Source organism: Triturus cristatus, chromosome 8 (genome assembly GCF_964204655.1).
Source record: "Triturus cristatus chromosome 8, aTriCri1.1, whole genome shotgun sequence".
Taxonomy (NCBI): Eukaryota; Metazoa; Chordata; class Amphibia; order Caudata; family Salamandridae; genus Triturus; species Triturus cristatus.
Genome location: NC_140591.1, coordinates 758,266,258 through 758,285,777, shown reverse-complemented (window position 1 = coordinate 758,285,777; position 19,520 = coordinate 758,266,258). Strand labels below are relative to the sequence as shown.

The 19,520-nt window shown below is 45.0% G+C and overlaps 1 protein-coding gene across 2 annotated transcripts in view; it reads left to right on the top strand.

The window, feature by feature from the left end:
• The window catches only part of CLCN4 (Cl-/H+ antiporter 4), a 256,887-nt gene that overhangs the window by 173,693 nt on the left and 63,674 nt on the right, over window positions 1-19,520 (top strand). For both annotated transcript variants that reach the window (XM_085622190.1, XM_085622191.1), the window contains exon 6: window positions 18,775-18,897. In XM_085622190.1, coding sequence (XP_085478316.1) covers window positions 18,775-18,897 — 123 coding nt within the window. The remainder of the gene's footprint in view (window positions 1-18,774; window positions 18,898-19,520) is intronic.

Here is a 19,520-nt window from a genome sequence, read left to right as displayed (position 1 = left end):
CCCTCCTTGCCATCTGGGATGACCTGAAGAACACAGTTGACTGCAACGGGGTTGCTGCGCTACTCCTCTTGGACCTCTCGGCAGCCTTTGACACGGTTGACCATGACACTCTGGTACAAAGACTCTACGAAGCCGGCATAGAGGGGACTGCTTTAGACTGGATCAGGTACTACCTTGAAACAGAACTAATGTCATCCATACCTCACCTTTCTCGTCCAAACCGTACTCAACAAAAGCTGGGGTCCCTGAAGGCTCTATCATCTCGCCCATGCTTTTCAACATCTGCATGAAGTCATTACGGATACTGATCAATCAATTTCACCTCACGTGCTATAACTATGCAGATGACACACAAATACTCCTTCAACTGGAATGCCCCAAAGACATTGGAAAGTCGCAAATTTTCAGTTGTCTCAGAGCCGTGGATCAATGGATGATGTGAAGCCATCTCAAATTGAATGCTTCTAAAGCAGAAATACTCACGTGTGGCGATTGGAAACATTATGACCCTCTGGGATCACCGCCTAAAGTATCAAAGGAAGTAAGAAACCTCGGAATGACCATGGACTCCCAGCTGTTGATGAATGCCCAAGTGGACAAACTAGCAAGATCAAGCTTAGTTACTATAAAAACTCTGCGACAAATCTTCCCCCATTTGGGATTTCCACACAAGGTCCAAGCTACCATCTCCCTTGTTCTGTCCAAACTCGATTACGCCAATAGCCTCTACCACGGATCACCTTTAACGACTATGACGGATTCAGAACTCGGCTGCCAGACTACTTGTACATATCAAACTGTGAGACCACATCTCCCCTGCCTTGAAAAGCCTGCATTGGTTACCAGTTGCCAGAAGATCCACATTCAAGCTGCTTTCTATCACCCACAAAGCGATACATGGAATGGGATTGCTCTTCATCAGGAATAAAATCATCAAACACATTCACCATAGGAACCTCCGCTCTAGAGTGGCACCTGGCCTCAGAATCCCAAGATACAAGAAAAAAACCATGGGTGGCACAACCTTCTCTATTCAAGCAGCCAATATATGGAACTCTCTACCCCCAACATAAGATCCACCAACAACCACCTTATCTTCAGAAAACTACTCAAGAATTGGCTCTTCCCCACATAAGCACCATACGCAAACAGAAATATACAGCATATCCCTCGGTATATAAGCATTTATATATGTTAAATAATTATGTTTAAAAACAAAAACAAAAAAAAGAATAAATAAATAAATTTTTAAGTACAGCATTTGAAAACCAGAGTTTATCAAATGCATCTTTAATCTACCTATACTTCCTCCTTTATGTATCTATATACCTTCCATATACTTGGATCTATGTATTTATTACTTTAAAAAAAAATGCACTACCCTATTTCTCACCCTATATCTCTATCAATATTTTTAGTCTACATATACTTACTTCCTTTATGCATCTATAAACGTTCCATGTACTTATGTATCTAGATATGTATTACTATCTTCTAAATCAGCATATCCAATGCACTACCCTATTTCTCACCCTATACCTTTCTCAATATATCTTCAACCTCAACTCTCTGACTCATCTCAAACCTCTCTCTACTATTCTTTCCAGTGCACTACCCTATTTCCCACCCTATACCTCTTTCAATATATCCTGTACATCCACTCTCTCATTCATCTCAAACCCATTACCACTTCTATGACCCCCAAATTAGCCCTTTCTAGACTCTCCCCTACTCTACCCCTCCTTGCACCGTCTGACACCTTGACTATACTGATCTCCAAAACAAGCCTTTCTAAACTCTTCCCTCTGACTCTTCCCCTCCGCATCCCTTTTTACAAATCCCAAGCCTCCCACTACTGCTATGAAGTAAAAAAAAAAAATCTAAATCCTTCACTCTTCTAACCCTCCACTATCATTTTCAATCAAAATAGCAGACTAACATGTCCACTTATCAAATTTCATATTTCACTATACTAATTCACCACTAATCCTTTATGGGTTCCAAGTAGCATGCTACTCGCTGAAAAAAGCGCTTCAACACCTGATTAGGGGTAGCAAGCACTATATAAATGCAACCCTTTTTCCCTCTTCTATCCCTCCGCTATCCTTCTCAATACAAATGACTGACTAATATCCACCACTCAAATTACTATCATATTTCACCATACTAATTCACCACTAATCCTTTATGGGTTCCGGAGTAGCGTGCTACTCACCGAAAAAGCACTTCAACACCCCATCAGGGGTAACAAGCGCTATATATATATATATATATATGCAAACCTCTTTCCCTCTTCTATCTCTCTGCTACTCTTCTCAATCCAAATAACCGACTAACATATCATCCACCACTCAAATTACTTTCATATTTCACTATACTAATTCAACACTAATCCTTTAATGGGTTCCGGAGTAGCATGCTACTTGCCAAAGAAGCACTTCAACACCTCAACAGGGGTAACAAGCGCTATATATATATGAAAACCTGTTTCCCTCTTCTATTCCTCTGCTACCCTTCTCAATCCATATAACTGATTAATATCCTCCATTCAAATTACTTCCATATTTTACTATACTAATTCACCACTAATCCTTTATGGGTTCTGGAGTAGCTTGCTACTCGTAAAAAAAAAAGCGCTCAGCACCCCATCAGGGATAACAAGCACTATATAAATTCAAAACTTTTTCCCTCTTCTATCCCGCCGCCATCCTTCTGAATCCAAATAACTGACTATCCTATCCACCACTCAAATTACTTTCATATTTAACTATACTTATTCAACACTAATCCTTCTTGGGTTCCGGAGTAGCGTGCTACTCACCGAAAAAGCGCTTTGACGCCTCCTCAGGGGTAGTAAGTGCTATATAAATGCAATTACAATACTAAGATCCCTCCCCCCTCAACTAGTGTGTCCCTCCTTCCATCTGTACCATCGTCCCTCCCTTTTCTGCTGCTGATACTCTGTCACTGCCTTCATGGGCATCTTTGTCCACTGTCCGGAGTTATTCCAGTATTGGGGATAGTAGCTTGTTTTGCTTTTGTAAAACAGTCGCGTAATAATCATCAAGTTTTTAATTATCTAAAATCTTTAGCATTCTGAGTCTCTTGGGGCAAGAGAGTTCTTTAAAGTTTTTGCTTAAGAAGTCGGCTTCATATTTTTGTAAAGTCTTTTTCTTCCCTTCTTGCAGTTTTGAATAGTTTTCCCATTCTTAAAATCCACCACTGTCTTTCAGTTCATTTGTGTTCTGCTTGATTTCCCCAGAGTGAGAGGATCATATGCTTGCCAGCCGCTAATAGGCGAGAATGGAGCTGGCTTTGTCTACTGTGCAGCGGTACAGTGTCTGTGGCTGGGCGACCGAGTAGAAAATCCTCAGGGCTTTTGCCATGGTCTCTACCAGTGATCTGTTCTATGGTTGCTAACAATGAGTTCCAAAAGGGTTTTAGTTTGGGACAAGACCATAGGATATGTGGCAGGTTCACATCCTCCCCACACCCCCTCTAGCTTCACAGACTTCTTCCCCTCCCCATTTGTGCGAAACGTGTTAAAGTGTCAAGCCACAAGTAAAGAACCGTTGTTTCTCTACTCACAACATGTGATGAGACATTGTTTGTGTGCAGCACAATGTTAGATTCTAGGGTTAAGCAACTAACGACACAATTGCATATATCAAAAGCAAGTGCTCTTCCTTCAGCTGATCAAAGGATTTAATGGAGTCATGGTCGAAGATGTATGTCCCTAAATGTCTACACCGCCCTCTATCCATTTTTAGGTCGAGCCTGGGCAGCGCACGCGCTGCTCTGCGAGACATGTTGTATTCAGGTAGGGACTTCAAGCTCCACCCACTCTCCGCCTATTTTTGTTTTATTGGCTTGTGTCATTGTCCACTGTAAATTGTTGCTGTACATTGGTCAATAGGTTTGCTAGTCCCTCCTTGGTAATGCCTTGTCTCATTTTGTAACCTCCCATAGCGACACCCCCTGGTAGGTGTGTTGTTACTCGGTAGGCTTTAATTACAGCCTCTGAGCACTATTTTGTCAAATAGGACATGTTCTCTCCTAACGCTTTTAAACAAAATTCATAGTACAGGCGCAGAATGCATTTGTAATGCAATAGGTCTTGCATTTGCAAGAGTTTAAGCCATTGGCTTTGTAAATGACAATCCCTTTTATTTATCTGTTTTAAAACCAACACATAAATAAAAGGCATTGTTATTTACAATGTCAATACCTCTAACTCTCGTAAATTGTAGACCTATTGCATTGCAAATGCTTGTTTATTTCAGGCCTTGTTCAGGCCAGTGACCTTGTCTTTGAAGCAGGAAATCGCCATGCTAAGACGGTTTCTTGGTTATCTTGTAAATTGCAGATTTCCTCTCCACTGAACATACACGCCTTTGTTATCAGTGGCATATTTTAAGATACAGAGCATGTAAAATAATAGATAAGCTGCCACTGATAAATTGTTAAATATTGTCACTTCCTTTTCGTGTAGTTTTGCAAAGCCAGTCCTTAACATATGAAAAGCATGTAATCCCTTTGAGAGATGTCCTAGGGTATCTTCACAGAATATTTCCATCTCATTTAATGTCTCTCTGTCCTTTTCCTTTTTAGCGGAATCCATTCTGACAGGCCTCTGTCGTACTCGTTCATACTGGCTCGAAATCTGTCATCTCAAAGGGGAGAACCAAAGCGGTGTATGCACTTTGTTTAACCCGCTTCGTGCATTAAAATAGAAATAAAAGCCCGAGGCAGTTGTTTTGTAGGTCGAAGTGACACTACAGTATTTGTCAGAAATCTTTTGACCAGGCTTCTGACAAGTCCCCGAAGACAATAGCTTATTGCACATAACTGAAGAAGACGTCAAAGGAATGGAAGTGTTTTACGCAGACCCTTTCAAATTGTGAGTAGTATGGGCAGAATGTGGAATTTGAAGTCACTATTTATCAGATCGACATTCTGCTTCCAGACTCTGCGTTATTTAGCTTAATGCTCTTCTTCAATTATCATCTGTGACATAACCATTTTATCCTTAAAGGATGTCAAAAGTGATGTCAGTGTGCTGTAAAGACTAAGCCAGGAAACCCAGTGCCTTTTGATTAGACCGTTTTAATGACGCAATTAGTCTTAAATATGGGGATGCTATGTCAGTGTTCCAATGTCTTAGTTTAAAGGTCATGGAAATGCCCTGTGTTTTGAAATCACAAGCATGGTGAAAGAGAAGCGAATATTTTGTTGGTACCCATGTCTTCAGTGCTGTGAGTAGTTCAGAAAGGTTGTTTCCGACTAGTCGAGACATTGGATGTAAAAAGCTTCTGGCTCACGCAAACGGAACCATCCATAAAAATATCTGTTTCTCTATTTATATAGTTTGGGGTATTTCCCCAACATTAACTGCCTATGGTGAAAGTCCACCTACAGACATTTCATCCTTTCTTTATTTCCTGGCTCTGTGCTTTAATGTTTAATTTAACTTCTTTTCTTGCATGTTATCAGCAGCTCTACTCCCAGGAACAATCTCTATGGCGGGGAACCTTAAAGGACAAAATGTACCTTTTCTGAAAGCACAGCAGTGTGAGAGGAGGGAGACTTAGAGTTTCAATGCGGAAGCAGGGTGTGGGATTTGACCGTGCTACTTTAGCAACCTGTCCCCTTGAGGGTGCACCATTGAACTTCAACCAGGCAAAGTATTTCTTTCTCATCTGCCCTTGGTTTGTTTTGTGGTCTTTTTTCCAATCCAATCCATCTGCTGTGCAGAGTTTGTCAGTTTCACTCTGTGGCAGGTCTACTGTTTCCTTCATGTACCATTTCTTTTTTCATGAAAGACATTCACTATGTGGGCCCAGCTGTGTCATCAGTATCTGACCAGGAAAGAAAAGAAAAAGACAATCTACTAGTTAATACAGAAAGAAAATGCCTTATACGAACCACAATATTTAATGGTTTCAAGAGAGATTGACCGACTCCACAGAGGTTAACTTGGTGTAAGTTTTCGGGGGGAGAACACCTATTGGGTATTCTACCCATAATTCAATGTGGGTCACCTTATTCATATCACGGTTCCATTTGAAATTGGGTCACAAGCACTATCCTTAACGCACATGTGCTGATAGTAGTCCACACATGCGTGCTGTGCTCCTTTACAGTTGCTGGCTTGGTTCCACAGCAGCCATTGAGGATGCCCTATCTCTAGACATTCTTAGGTTAGTCATCACAGAACAGTAGAGGACATTAGGAAGAGAGATAAATAAGGGAGACAATGGGGACATTTGAATCCGCTAATGAAAGGAGGAGACTCGCTGTATAGACTGTGAGGTTATATTGCTCGCTAGGGCTCTAGCACAGTGACATTCTTGATCTTCACTAGACTTATTGGTCCCAAAATGCTATTTATATGAATGAAAGTTGGTCTTCCCCAAAATATATCATCAGCGTATGCATTGTCATGTTATGTTATGTTTAATTTGTTTTAGAAATGTGTAAACCATCACATTCACCACTGTGGTGGTGTCATGTTGTTGTGAGGTACAGGAGGACAAAGGTCTTTTTTAAATCACTTTCCCTTCGCCGTTGCACTCACTATTTGTGCACTTCTTTCACCACACACAATCATCCTGCTCCGCTGTAAACAGGCATAGAAGCACACCCGGGAGGTATTCGACCTCCCTGGTGGGAGCCCAATGATGAAGCATGTCACCAACTAGGTTGGTGAGTGAGGGCTCTTTTAAACAAATCTGATTGATTCTGTTTGGCTGATTCTTTTTGCTCTCTTCTGCTTTGGTATTTAGGTACGCTCTTTTGTTGTTTAGTGAATATAGACTTAAAGGGACTAAGGGTGTGTGGCTCACCCTCTCTCTCTTGTTGTTGTACTATACTTAGGCAGCGTGCAGCCGCAAGGATCATGTACTCAGTCATTGCTGGTTTTCCTGTCATGGTGCCAGATTACCCTGTTCCTCAGTACCATTTAATCAATCAAGAATTTGTGATGGTGTCAAGGATCTGGGGGGAGGGGGGTTTGGGGGTTGCGCGCAGCTTCGTCTCACCCCAAAATGCCAGGTCTTGAGGCTCTTCCTAAAGGCTTGCAGAGTGGGAGTTCGTTCCAGGTCTTGACTGCAATGTAGGAGAAAGATCACCCGCCCGGCTCTGGCTCTGAGGATGCGTGGGATTTCGGCTAGGGCAAGATCGGTGGATCGGAGGCTTCTCTTGGGTGCGTAGAAGGAGATTCTTTTTCGTTGAGGTATTTGGGTCCAATGTTGTGGAGGGATTTGTGAGTAAGGAGCTTGTAGTCCAGTCTGCTGGTTATGAGTGTGTGGGTTACGATCCTTCTGTATTTGGGGGGATCCATTTGAAGGTCTTGCGTAGGATGCGGAGGATGTTGAAGCATGTGGAGGCTACGTCGTTGATCTGTCGGTGCATGGTGAGGGAGGAGTCGAGTATGATGCCTAGGTTGCGAGCGTGCTCTGGTGGTGTGGGAGGCTCGCCGAGGGTGGTGGGCTACCTGGTGTGGTCCCATTTTGTGGGGGTGGATCTGAGGATGAGGATTTCCGTTTTCTCTGAGTTGAGCTTTGGGCAGCTGTTGCTCATCCAGGAGGCAACGTCTTTTATACCTTCCTGGAACCTGTGTCTGGTGGAGTCGGGTTTGTTGGTGAGAGAGAAAATGAGCTGGGTGTCATCAGCGTAGGATACAATGCTGAGTCCTTGTTGTCTGATGGTGGCGAGAGGGGCCATGTAAATGTTGAAGAGCGTGGGTCTGAGTGAGGATCCTTGGGGTACTCCGCAGCTGATCTCTGGGTTCAGAGAGGAAGGGGGGGAGGGGGGGAGTCTGATTCTCTGGGTTCGGCCGGTGAGGAAGGAGTGAATCCAGTCGAGGGCAGTTCCACAGATACCGGTGTTGTGGAGTCTCGTGGTTAGTGTGCGTGGGAGAGGGTGTCGAAGGCTGCTGAGAGGTCCAGTAGGATGAGGGCTGCTGTGTGGCCCTGGTCCAGGAGGGTGCGGATGTTGTCTGTGGTGGCTAGGAGGGCAGTCTCGGTGCTGTGGTTGCTGCGGAATCCGGATTGGGAAGAATCGAGGATCGGGTTGGCTTCTATGAAGTTGGTTAGCTGGTTGTTGATGATCTTCTCAGTGACTTTGGCTGCAAAGTGGAGGAGAAAGATGGGCCGATAGTTCTTGAGGTCGGTCAGATCTACGGTGGGCTTCTTGAGGTGGGGCTTGACCTCTGCACGATTCCAGTCATCGGGGAAAGTGCCTGTTTTGAGGGAGCTGTTGATGGTATGTCGGGTGAGTTGGTGGAGGTGGCTCTCTGGAAGATGTGAAGTGGGCAGGGGTCGGTGGGTGCTCCTGAGTGTATATTCCTCATGGTCGTGGTGGCATAATCTGGGGTGACAGGGGTCCAGGCGGTGATGGTAGGCTGGGTTGTGTTGTCGGTTGGATGTGTGGGGTCAGTGTCTAGGTTCTGCTTGTCGAAGTTGATGTAGAGAGTTTGGCTCTTGAGATGGAAGTAGGAGCCGAGTTTGTTACAGAGGTCCTGGGAGGGAGGGATGTCGGAGGATTTGCAGGGGGGTTTGGTGAATTCTTGGAACTGAAGAGTTCCTTAGAGTTGCGGGAGTTGGTGAGTATTCTGTCCTGGATGAAGTTCTTCTTTGTGGGTCTGATGAGTTGGTGGTGTTCTGTCATGGCAGTCTTGTAGGTGGAGCGTGCTTCAGGGGTTTTGCTGTTCCTCCAAGCTTCGCTGTCACGTGAACTTGGATTCTCAGAGGTCGGTGGTGAGCCAGGTGGCTTAAGTGGTGCCCTGTCTGTCGGAGTTCCGGGGGGGAGGGGTGAGAGTGTCTGTGGAGTGCGTTGACTGCGGAGTTGGCGTTGGTTGTGGTTGGGGGAGAAGAGTGGTTGAGGGTGAAGTTGAGGTGCTCCTCGATGATCTTACTCCAGTTCCTGCGCGGGGGTGGAGTGTGAGCCTGTGTGCGGTGGGCTTGGAGAAGGAGAAGTGTATGCAGTGGTGGTCCGTCCAGATGGGTTGCGTGGTGTGGCTGAAGCAAATGTTGTGTCCTCCAGCGAAGATGGGGTCGAGGGTATGTCCAGCCTTGTGGGTGTGTGTGCTGGCAAGCTGTCTCAGTTCGATGTTGGCGAGGTTGTCCAGGAGGGCGGAGGAGTTGGAGTCACTGGGATTGTCGAGGTGGAAGTTCAGGTCTCTGAGGAATACGTAGTCCGTGGATGCGATGGAATGGAGAGCGATGAGGTCTTCGATGGTAGTGATGAACGTTTTGCGTGGTCTGGGAGGTCTATAGGCGAGGGTGCCGCGTAGATTCGTTCTGGGGTTGATCTGGAAATGCAGGTGTTCCATGGGAGATGTGGAGTTGCTAGTGCTGGAGGTGATGAGTTGGAGGGAGGGATTGTGTAGGATGGCGTTGGTCCAAGTTTCTGTGAGATAGGCGACATCGGGCGAGAGGGTGCTGAGGAGGTACCAGATTTCTACAGCATGTCTGTGCAGGGTGCGTACGTTGTGGAGGATGCAGCTCAAGGATATGGGTGCGCTGGTATCCAGTGGGTTGGAGGGGGTGGTGGGCGTCCAGGGGTGGGTGAAGGCGCGGCGGCAGTGTCTGCAGTAGAACTGGCCTTGGCTGGTGTTTGGTGTTGACAGCTGGCATTTGAGGTTTCTTCTGGGATTGAGTGCGTGGAGTGTTTCCGAGTCGTAGCACTGGCGGGTCTGTGGACCAGGGTTTCTGGCGCTGGTCACGGTTGGGTTGTGGACAGGCACAGACGGGCTTGCCTTCGGTGCTCCAGCGGCGTGGCCATGCAGCGGCCGTCATTAAGTAGGGTTGGGGTTGGTTGGATCCTGCTGGAAGGCGGGAGCAGAAGGGGCCACGGGGGCAGCAGCGGCGGGACACGGGGAAAGAAAAGGCACAAAAGAGAATATGCAGTAAAAAGAAAAGATGGGAAAGATAGCAAACTCAAAAGAAAGGCAAAAGAGAGGAAGCTGGCAAAGAAGGCAAGGCACAATACAATGCAGAAAAACGAAGAAGTCAAGGAAAAAGGCAGAAGGAGTCCTGTGGACTCGAACCGTGCTCTGCTGCACGGAAGGCAGGGGGCACTAGCACTCAGAGCTGAGGCGGAGCTGCCTGCTTTGAGAGCATATCCTTGGGGGTCTTGCTCGACCTCAGCGCTCAGCGGCCGCCAATTAGTAGGGGTATGGGGAGGGCAGAACAGCTGGGAGGTGGGAGGGGCCGCGGGGGCAGCAGCGGCGGGAAGCGGGCTAAGAAAAGGCACAAAAAAGAATATGAAGTAAAAAGAAAAGATGGTAAACGCACAATAAAGACAAAAGAGAAGAATCTGGCAAAGAAGGCAAGGCACAACACAATGCTGAAAAAAGAAGAAGTCTAGGAAAAACGCAGAAGGAGTCCTGGGGACTCGAACCATGCTCTGCTGCGTAGAAGGCAGGGACGCTAGCACTCAGAGCTGAGACAGAGCTGCGTGCTGGGAAAGCAGAGACCAATTGTTGGTCTATATTTATCCCCATGTTAGAATATCCCTACCTAAGTACACCATTTTTATCTAACCATGCCATTGTCAGAATGTTCCTTTGACTGTAACTTCCTTTTCAATGGCAGTGTCCTCTAATCCCGATGCCCATGTCTTCGATCTCAGGGCCTGATTCACAAAGGTAACACTTTTGAGTAAGTTTATGACTTTTTTGTAATTCACAAAGCAAGTAGTATGTTTATGATTGTGAAGTCTCCACACTTGCAGCAGAGACTCTGCACATAAAAAGTCAGGCAGGCCTAAAGATACTACTCGTAAAATCGCTTTGTGAATTGTAAAATATCCTAAACTTACACAAATTTAAGTGTCTGTATTAGAGGCTTGGAAACTGTACCAATGTCGCTTATAAGTTTGTTGACTGGGGCGTTGGGTTGGAATTCCTTATGTCCACAATGTAAGTGGGCATTGTGTGGGGAATTTAGGTGGTCCCTCTGTAAGTGTGCTGAGTGGGTCTTGTGCTCAGCCATTGCCCAATACCTACTTATCCCAGTATCAGATTTTCTGTGCATCAGCGATTCCTCGTTTCGCTCACAGCGTGTACCTCTTCCACTGTCTGTGTTTTCCCGTGCCAGTGAAGCCCCTGTCTCAGTGTTATTCTCGTCCTATTCAAGTGCCATAGTCTTCACATCTCCGTGTCCAGGTCTCTTTGTCATAGTGTCTGTTTTATTGTCTTCAATGTAGTATTTCCTTGATCTCAAAATGGTACATCTCAGTCCTTTTGTCTGTGTTTTCCCATCAGATTTTGAATTCTCCTGTTAGTGATTTCCTGCTCTCTCAGAGAAATCCATGTCCCTCTAAGGAGTCCTGCCCTGCCTATGTGTCTTTGGTGTATTTGTGCTCTCATGATGCTTGTGATTTTCGTCTTCACTGTGACCCTTTTTGTCCCTGCTACTCTTGTCCACCGCTTGTGGCTACGCCTCTCGATATCTCCATGGGAAGGGATCAAACTTGTGACCTTCAAGCAAACTGTGCCAGTGGTTGGTTTTGCCAGTGTATTGTGGGCTGCATGCCAGTCTCACCTGTCACAATATGTAAATAATGCTGTGCATTTTAGTTTGCTGTGGCACGTAGTGTCATGAGTGCGTAGAATGAGTTGTCATTTTCCATATTGATTTATGTCTCATCCTAAATGGTGTGTTGCCAAACTTATCATCTGGCTATTTTCTGTTGTCTTACCTCCTTATTTACAAAGGCATGCATGCATGTGTACCTCTCCTAAAGTGTAAATCTATACATGCAGCTAGGTGTTAATAACCTCATTAATGGAATTCACAATATCTATTTGTAGTTCTACTTCTAGATGTAGATTTACAAGTCTCCGCTTCCTGAAATGAGAACATTGAGACATCTATGACTGAATTCACAAGTGTCAAGTTACTATTAGTAATATTCCCACAGACTGTGAAGCTTTGTGCCCCAATGAAGAGACCTCCCTATAAAAAGTAATAGCTAATTTTAAGAACATTTATTTTAATTAAATAAAAATTAATATTATTGTTTTGTTGTGAGTAAATAGGATTGTTCGTCATCAATGAGTGAAGGAAGCTTGTGTATCTTGTGAAGGTGAAGATTATGCGAGGCCCTGGACCTGCACTGTGAACTGGAGGGGCACACCAAGCATGCCCTCTTATTAAATATTACACTTTGAAGCCTATTTCATACACCCCCAACTCTATTTTCACCCCTCCTTTTCACCCATGGTACTTGCTTTCTACTGTTAACCCAGTTTCTGATGAGGATACTTAACCCACTTGTGCTGTTCCAAATAGCAGCTCTGCCCCGTGACTCCCTCCAGTTTTCTATTATATATCTGATCTTTCCTCTTCTCCCCCACCCCACTTTACTGTACTCTTTAACCTGCCAATTTGCTATTATTTACGCTGCTTCTTTCAAATAGGCCACCCTTCTAAAAATGTATCTTCTCCTCTACTTCTATTCTTGGTGACATGCTTGATGCCTCTCTTTTTTAGTACACATCTCTTCTGTCACATGGGCATGTCTCTACCAACTGTACTCTACGGAACATTAACTCTTATTACTCTCACCCCACTATATATTTTTGAATTTGTATTCTGTTTTCTCACCTTATGCCTACTGTTCTTCTCTTCCTTTTTTCCTGCTGCTTATAGTTTGTATCTGAAATAACCGCATTCACTTGAAGAAGTTCAGCAGGAAATGTTATTAAAAGAATAGCGATTAGACCTGGCATCTTTTGCTGTGTTTCCCCTGCCCTTTTGCTTTCTGACCTCCTGGTTTTGACTCTGTTTTTTTTGCTGGTTTAGGGTCTATGCGCACTTTCTCATTGCTGTCCAGTGTTAAATTGCTAGTGCTCCTATTGTAAATTGTATTATATGATTGGTCTTGCCTAGTTAATTGCACTGAGAGTGCCAGGGCCTGTAAATCAAATGCTGCTAGTGGGCCTGCAGCACTGATTGTGCCACCCACACGAGCAGCCTTTCAAAGGGTTCTCATACCTGCCACTGCAGTGTCTGCATGCAGGAGTTACTGCCATGTCGACTTTTCAAGTGCACTCACTTGCCAAGTCCTAACCATCCCTTTATTACATAGATGTCACTCCTAAGGTTGGCCCAAGGTACTCCTCTGGGCAGGGTGCAGTGTCTGTGAAAGGTGGGGCATTTACTGGTATGGGTGACATGTCCTGATAGTGAAATACATTGTATATTTTGTTTTCACTATTGACAGGCTATCTGTCCCAGAGGATAGAATGGGAGTTTACTTATAACATCTTATGAGTATATCTTCCCATTGGGACAAGATAGAGAAATGGCGTTTAGTATGCCTTAACTCAGAATGTAGAAATGCATCTTTTAGTAAAGATGATTTTTATGTTCTTTGTATGAAAATACCACTTTTAGAAGGTAGGTATTTTCTTGCTTAGCCATCCTGTGTGCCTCTGCTGGATTGTGGATTGACTGTCTGGCTTTGGAGTGACATGGGCTGGGGATGGGCATGTTCTTTCAGACAGCCACTGGGGCGGGGGTTGAGGTGTCCTGCCTTTCCTGGGTGAGTCAGGGCTGGACTGAATAGACCTGAGCTGCATTTAGAGTAGTGGGAGGATATTTCCTTTGCACCTGAATTGGCCTGGTCTGCCTTGGACAACGCTGTCTCCACCTCCTGCCAGGAAGCTGGACCAGAGAGGACAGAACTGGTTTGGCCAGAGCACAGACACTCTCTGCCCAAAAGAACAAAGAGAAACTGAGTATAAATATTGGGGCCCGGACCCCAGAACTCTAGAACTCACTGGGATCAAGTAACCTGCCAAGGAGAAGAGCTGGAATGGCTGCCAGGAGGAGTACTGACCCTCTGCTGTTTTGTTGTTTTGCTGTGTTGGCCTGCAGCTGCTGCTTCTGCCTTGGGCAGTGAAAGGATTGAACTGAATTTTTCTTCACCAATTGCTGAGTATCTCCAAGGGCTTGAGATAGAGCTTGTCATCATCATGTAATCTCAGGGACAGCAAAGACTTCACTCACCTCTGGGTACCACCTCCGGGACCGCGTGTCTCAGTTGTCACAGAGAGAAACCGCAATCGAATGCCCTCACCAAGACTGCCGGCGGTTCCGTGACTGGACGGCACCGAAGAGGGCACCGCTGCACTTCGCACTGCAACCCTGGTCTCACCGACGACGACCGCCGCCGCCACTGAGCCATTGCTTGCACCGCGACCTGTGGGCACTGCACTCCGCACTGCCGTGCTTAACTCCGCCACCCTGGTCTTATCGACAACGTTGTGGTCAGCTGACATTGCCGCCAGTCTGCACCGTTGTCTGGGGGCACCGCTCGTAAGCTACAAGCAGCACCACCCGGCTCACACCTCAGCCGCAGCCCACCAGCGGCAGCCCCATCAAACATCGATCCTTGATGGCCGCCGAAGCTTGCACCGTGACCATCAGCACCGCCACGAGCACTGCCCCGCTTCGCACCGCAGCCCTGGTCTCACCGACGCCACTGGACAACCGTCACAGAGCAGGTGCCTGCACGGCAACTTGAGGGCACCACACACCACACCCCTCTGCTCACACCGCAGCCTCGATGACCACAGATGCCAGAACACACTGCCACGTTTGGCCGGAACAAAAGGTACTGTTTACACATCTTCTGGCACCGACGCCGATCCGCACCAACGCAGTCGACCGACCCGGTTGGATTTGGTTGTTTTTAGCACCGCTGTAACACCAGATGGAGCTACCGACTTCAAAGAACTGCATTTTTAAGGTTTTTCTTGTACAGATTTTGATTATTATATGTTGGACTTTTTATCGTTTTGGTCTTGTTTGCACAAATAAATATTGGTTATTTTGTTAAAACTATTGTGGTGTCCTTTTGTAATGTTTTCACTGTATTACTGTGAGTTATGTGCAAATGCTTTACACGTTGCCTCTGAGATAAGCTTGAGTGCTCTTGCCAAGCTACCAAGGGGGGGAGCAGGATTTATTTTAGATGGATATCATCCTTATCCTGACTAGATGGAAAGGTCCCTATTTGGACAATGGTGCAAACCATTGCCAACTAGACACCCCCATTTCTAACAGCTGTTCATAGAACGTCCCAGCCAACCCAACACTCATCGACAGTTCGTCTTTCACATTCCAAAACCCAAGTCCAGCCTCACTCACACCTTTTTTGAGTTCCACACCTTGTTGACCAACTGGATCGTATCTTTTAACCCTACATCCTCCTTCAAAAGAGATTTCCATTCAAACTCACTGATGACACCACCCGTGAACTCACAAACTTTGCTCTCATCAAAATCGCGCGTCACCCTCTACATCAGGGTCTGAGACCACACTGATCAGGAACTAAGCACGACAGACAATCAGCAACTTTGTTCTCTGCCCCTGTTATGTACTCTACTTTGAAATCAAAGTCCTGCAAAGCTACCACCCATTTGCAAACATGGACTGGTATAGTATCCAACTTTTTTTTTTAAGAACACATCCTTAAAAGTTTTATGATCCGTCCTCACCACAAAATTCATTCCCCAAAGAAACTTCTTGAGCTTTTTAATGACCCAGTAGATGCATGGAGCTTCACATTCAAATACTGAATATCTGTATTCGGGTCCCACCAAACGTCTTGACATTAACATGATGGTCCTTTCCATCCCATCTTTCACTTGTTTGAGCACAGCACCTATAACCCTTTAGAGCTGGCATAAGTAACCAATATAGAACAAGAAAAAAAAATTCTGTAAAGATGGAACAATTTTCAAAGCTCTTTTAACATCTTGAAACACAAAATCACATTTTGAACACCATATAGACTTCACACCTTTTTTTAAAAGGGACCTCAAATTATGTGTACGACTGGCAAAAGATGGTGCAAACTTATTGTAATATTCAGCCATTCTGAGAAACATCAATAACTCTTCCTTACTAGCTGGAATATGTAAATTTTCAATATTCTGTATCGATTTATCCTTTGGTTTCACACCCTCATTGGACAAACGATGTCCTAAATACTCCATCTCAATTTGATTAAACCTTCATTTGCTTTCTCTTAAAGTGAAACCTCTTGCCCTGAACCTCTCCAAAACTAATCTAAGCCTGTCATCATTTTCTCCTTGATTAGAACTGTAAATCAGAAGATCGTCTTGATAAATCTTCACCTCTGCTAGATCTTTAAAAAAATCCTCCTTCCATTTGGTGGCATGCATACCTCTCCTGCAGCGTTCTAAGAGTAATTACATCTCAGTAAGTACTCCTAGCTTGAAGATCTTCCGCGGCGGCAGAAACTATGGTCTTCATTACGATGGCGGGCAGTCGGACCACTGACTGTCTGACAATGAGTCGGAGATCCCACCTGCCCTATTACAATATGAGCACCAGCACGATGGTCGGAAAGTGCTTTTTTTTATTGCGACTTGCGCTGCGGCCCAGGAAAATGGCTGCAGCACAGCAGCAGCACAAAGAAGCGCTCTGTGCACATCCATGCATGTGAGCCAGGCACCATGTAGTACCTGGCGCACAGTGCATGGATGTGTTGGAGGGCACCCCATTTGCCCCCAAGGCCATTTAGCAGTGGCCTACAGGGAATGGCTGATCTGTTTGGAGTTGTCAAAGTCTGTTTCTGTATGACTTTTAGTGGCAGTCAGACTGGCAGTCGGAAAGGGACATCCTAATCCCTACGGCGGTGTCTGAGTAGGCACACCCTCCATTGTAGGGATAGGTTTCCAACTGCCGCCCGTATGATATCCTGAGCCTGTCGGAGGAGGTGGTCTTTCCTCCCAGCCGCTGGGGTCCGACCGTCTGCATAGTAATGTGGCGGTCGGACCAATGGCCTGGATGTCAGTGGGACTGCCACCGAAGGCTTGTTGGTGGCGGTCCACCGACATCCTAATGAGGCCCTATGTCTTTGAGGGTGCAATCATACCGGGGACCATAATCTTTTCTGGACAATCACAGAGACTTGTGGCTCTAGAAAGCTATAAGGTTGGAGATTTTATTTATTTTTTAGGTGCGGTTCAGTTCGGGTGCCTCCTTGCGCACCAACGTTTTGTGGGAACACATTGGTCGGGTGTCTTGTTGGTCACCGTTGGTCACTGTAAATAAGTCTTGGTGCAAAGGAATAACATAGGTTAGTGGCACAGTTAGACCATTTTAGTATTCCTAGCAATGTAATGTGTGTTCTTCTTGAAAGTTTTGCCCTTATTAGTCAAGTATCGCTTTTGTGAGAATACATGACATTTTATGAAAAATTGCAGGTCCCAAAACAAGAGTAAGAGAGTGAATGAAATTTCTTTAGGTAATGAAGAGGATTACAAGTAAGATGAGTTACACTGTGGAGAAGTGGTACTTGAAGTGGAGTAATAAAGTAGTAAAAAGCCCATTGATAGTGACAATGTGAATGGTTGCCCTATTGACATGCTGTTTGATTCTAAGGTTAAAATATCATTAGTCCACACAGATTTCAATACAAAAAAATGTTGGGTAGTGTCAGGCTTTTCAAACCTGACATAAGGTCCCTAGCCTTTGGGGCTCAAGCCATAACATTTCGTAGATATTTCATAAGAGACTTGGAATACATAGGTTGCATCACAGCCGGGAAGATCTATGTCTCATTGTAAAGGGGACAGTATCATCAGCTGGTTCCACCAAAAAAAACCTTAACGTTATGCTAGATCCCAACAATGAAACTTATATAATTGTAAATCAAATACATTCTGCTGAAGGGTCAGTTCAGGAAAGTATCTTATCCACTCATGCTGTAGGGTCAGTTTGTGATAATATCTCATCCACACATGACAACCCTGGGGTGATGAGGGAGAAGTGTGAGCAGGGATGTCCTCAAGACCTGTGTCAACGGTTTAACATGACACGGTTTAAATGAAAGCACCTTAACTTTGCCGATAAACACACGTACTGTAAACAAGAAAGGGTGTTGAGACATTTCCTTAAATCTACAGCATGAGCAGTTCGCTTTCTTGATGTGTCAGAAGCGTTACAGCGCTTAGTGGTTCGAGATCGTCGCAAAGGAAATGATGATAACCACTTTCGCTTGAAGAAGTTCAACAAGAAAATGTATTAAAAGGTTAGCTGTTCATAGAAACGTCCCAGCTGCGACATCAGCAGGGTACTAACTGAAGTAGTTCACTTTCAAACACATTCCACATTCTACATTCCAATATCTAACCGTACCATAGCTGCATTTTATTAAGCAAGCACTAGCTAACAGGATAAAGATACCACACGTAACAGCAGAAAGATACCATAGTATCCTCTTCCATCTTTATTCAACTCTACAGTTTGCCTCTTTTTTAAGGTTTCTTCTGCCTTGCTTGACTGTGTTTTTATGTTAGATCAATTACCCTGTTAGAGTCACAGCTATTGGCTTTGTAAATGCTTATTTTAAGCTTCCTCCTACTCGTCATATTTGTCTCTTAAAATCAGTGAAATGCAAATACATACTGGGCCATTGTGCTTGCTGCTGAATCTGGCAAAAAATGGGATGTGCTTTCAAAGTGCTCATGGGAAAAATAAACTTTTTGCAAATGTATCAGAACTAAGTTCTCATGATAAAATGATCAAAAAGGGCAACAAAGAGAGATGTGAGACATATAAAACTGTGAAGTTCATCATGTTTTAAAGTTAGCGATGAGTGAGATTACAGTGTAAAATGCCCAGCAACATGACTGAGTTTTGCTTTGGAAGAGGAATACTTTGTCCACATGTACTGACTCAATGTAGTACAATGCCTCTAATTATGATTATTTGGTTGTTTATTCAGGGTGCCAGTGCGTATATTCTGAACTATTTCCTCTACATTCTCTGGGCACTCTTATTCTCATTTTTGGCGGTTTCTCTGGTCAGAGTGTTTGCTCCTTACGCCTGTGGATCTGGAATACCTGAGGTGAGTAGTGTTTCTATTAAATTGGAAAAATTACACTTGCTGTTCATACAAACTCTGAAATATTAATTGATAAACCAAAAATTTATTTACTTGGGGCCAAATTCACAAATGTAAACTTACACCTTTGTGTAAGTTTATGATTGCTATTCAAAGGTATTTTACGAGTAGTATCCTTACAACTGCAGAGTCTCTGCATATTGACTTTCCCAGTTGCGGCCAGCATGACTCGCTTGGTCGCGCAGAGGGGTGTGGGGGAGGTTTATTTTAAAATAAAAATGAACTTACCTGTGACGACCAGGTCCCGCGTTATCGATCCTACGTCGTTTTCTCTGCAACAGGAAGCAGCTGCAGGCAGCCTCCCTCCCCTCCCCTAAGCCAATCACAATGCTGCAATGGCAGTGTTGTGATTGGTCAAGACGGCGCCCAGCCAGGCGCCTATTGGAAGGCCATTTTCTCCATCTTAGCTGCATGCAGCCTACACTGAGAGAAAATATCAGAGTGCGCATGACTGGTTTGGTTGGCCCCAGAGGGCTAACCAAACAGTCAGTGCCCACAACAGTGGGCAAGCCACTCCTCCTCTGCCCTCAAGCAGGAAAGCCCACCTGCCCACCCCATCGCCCTCA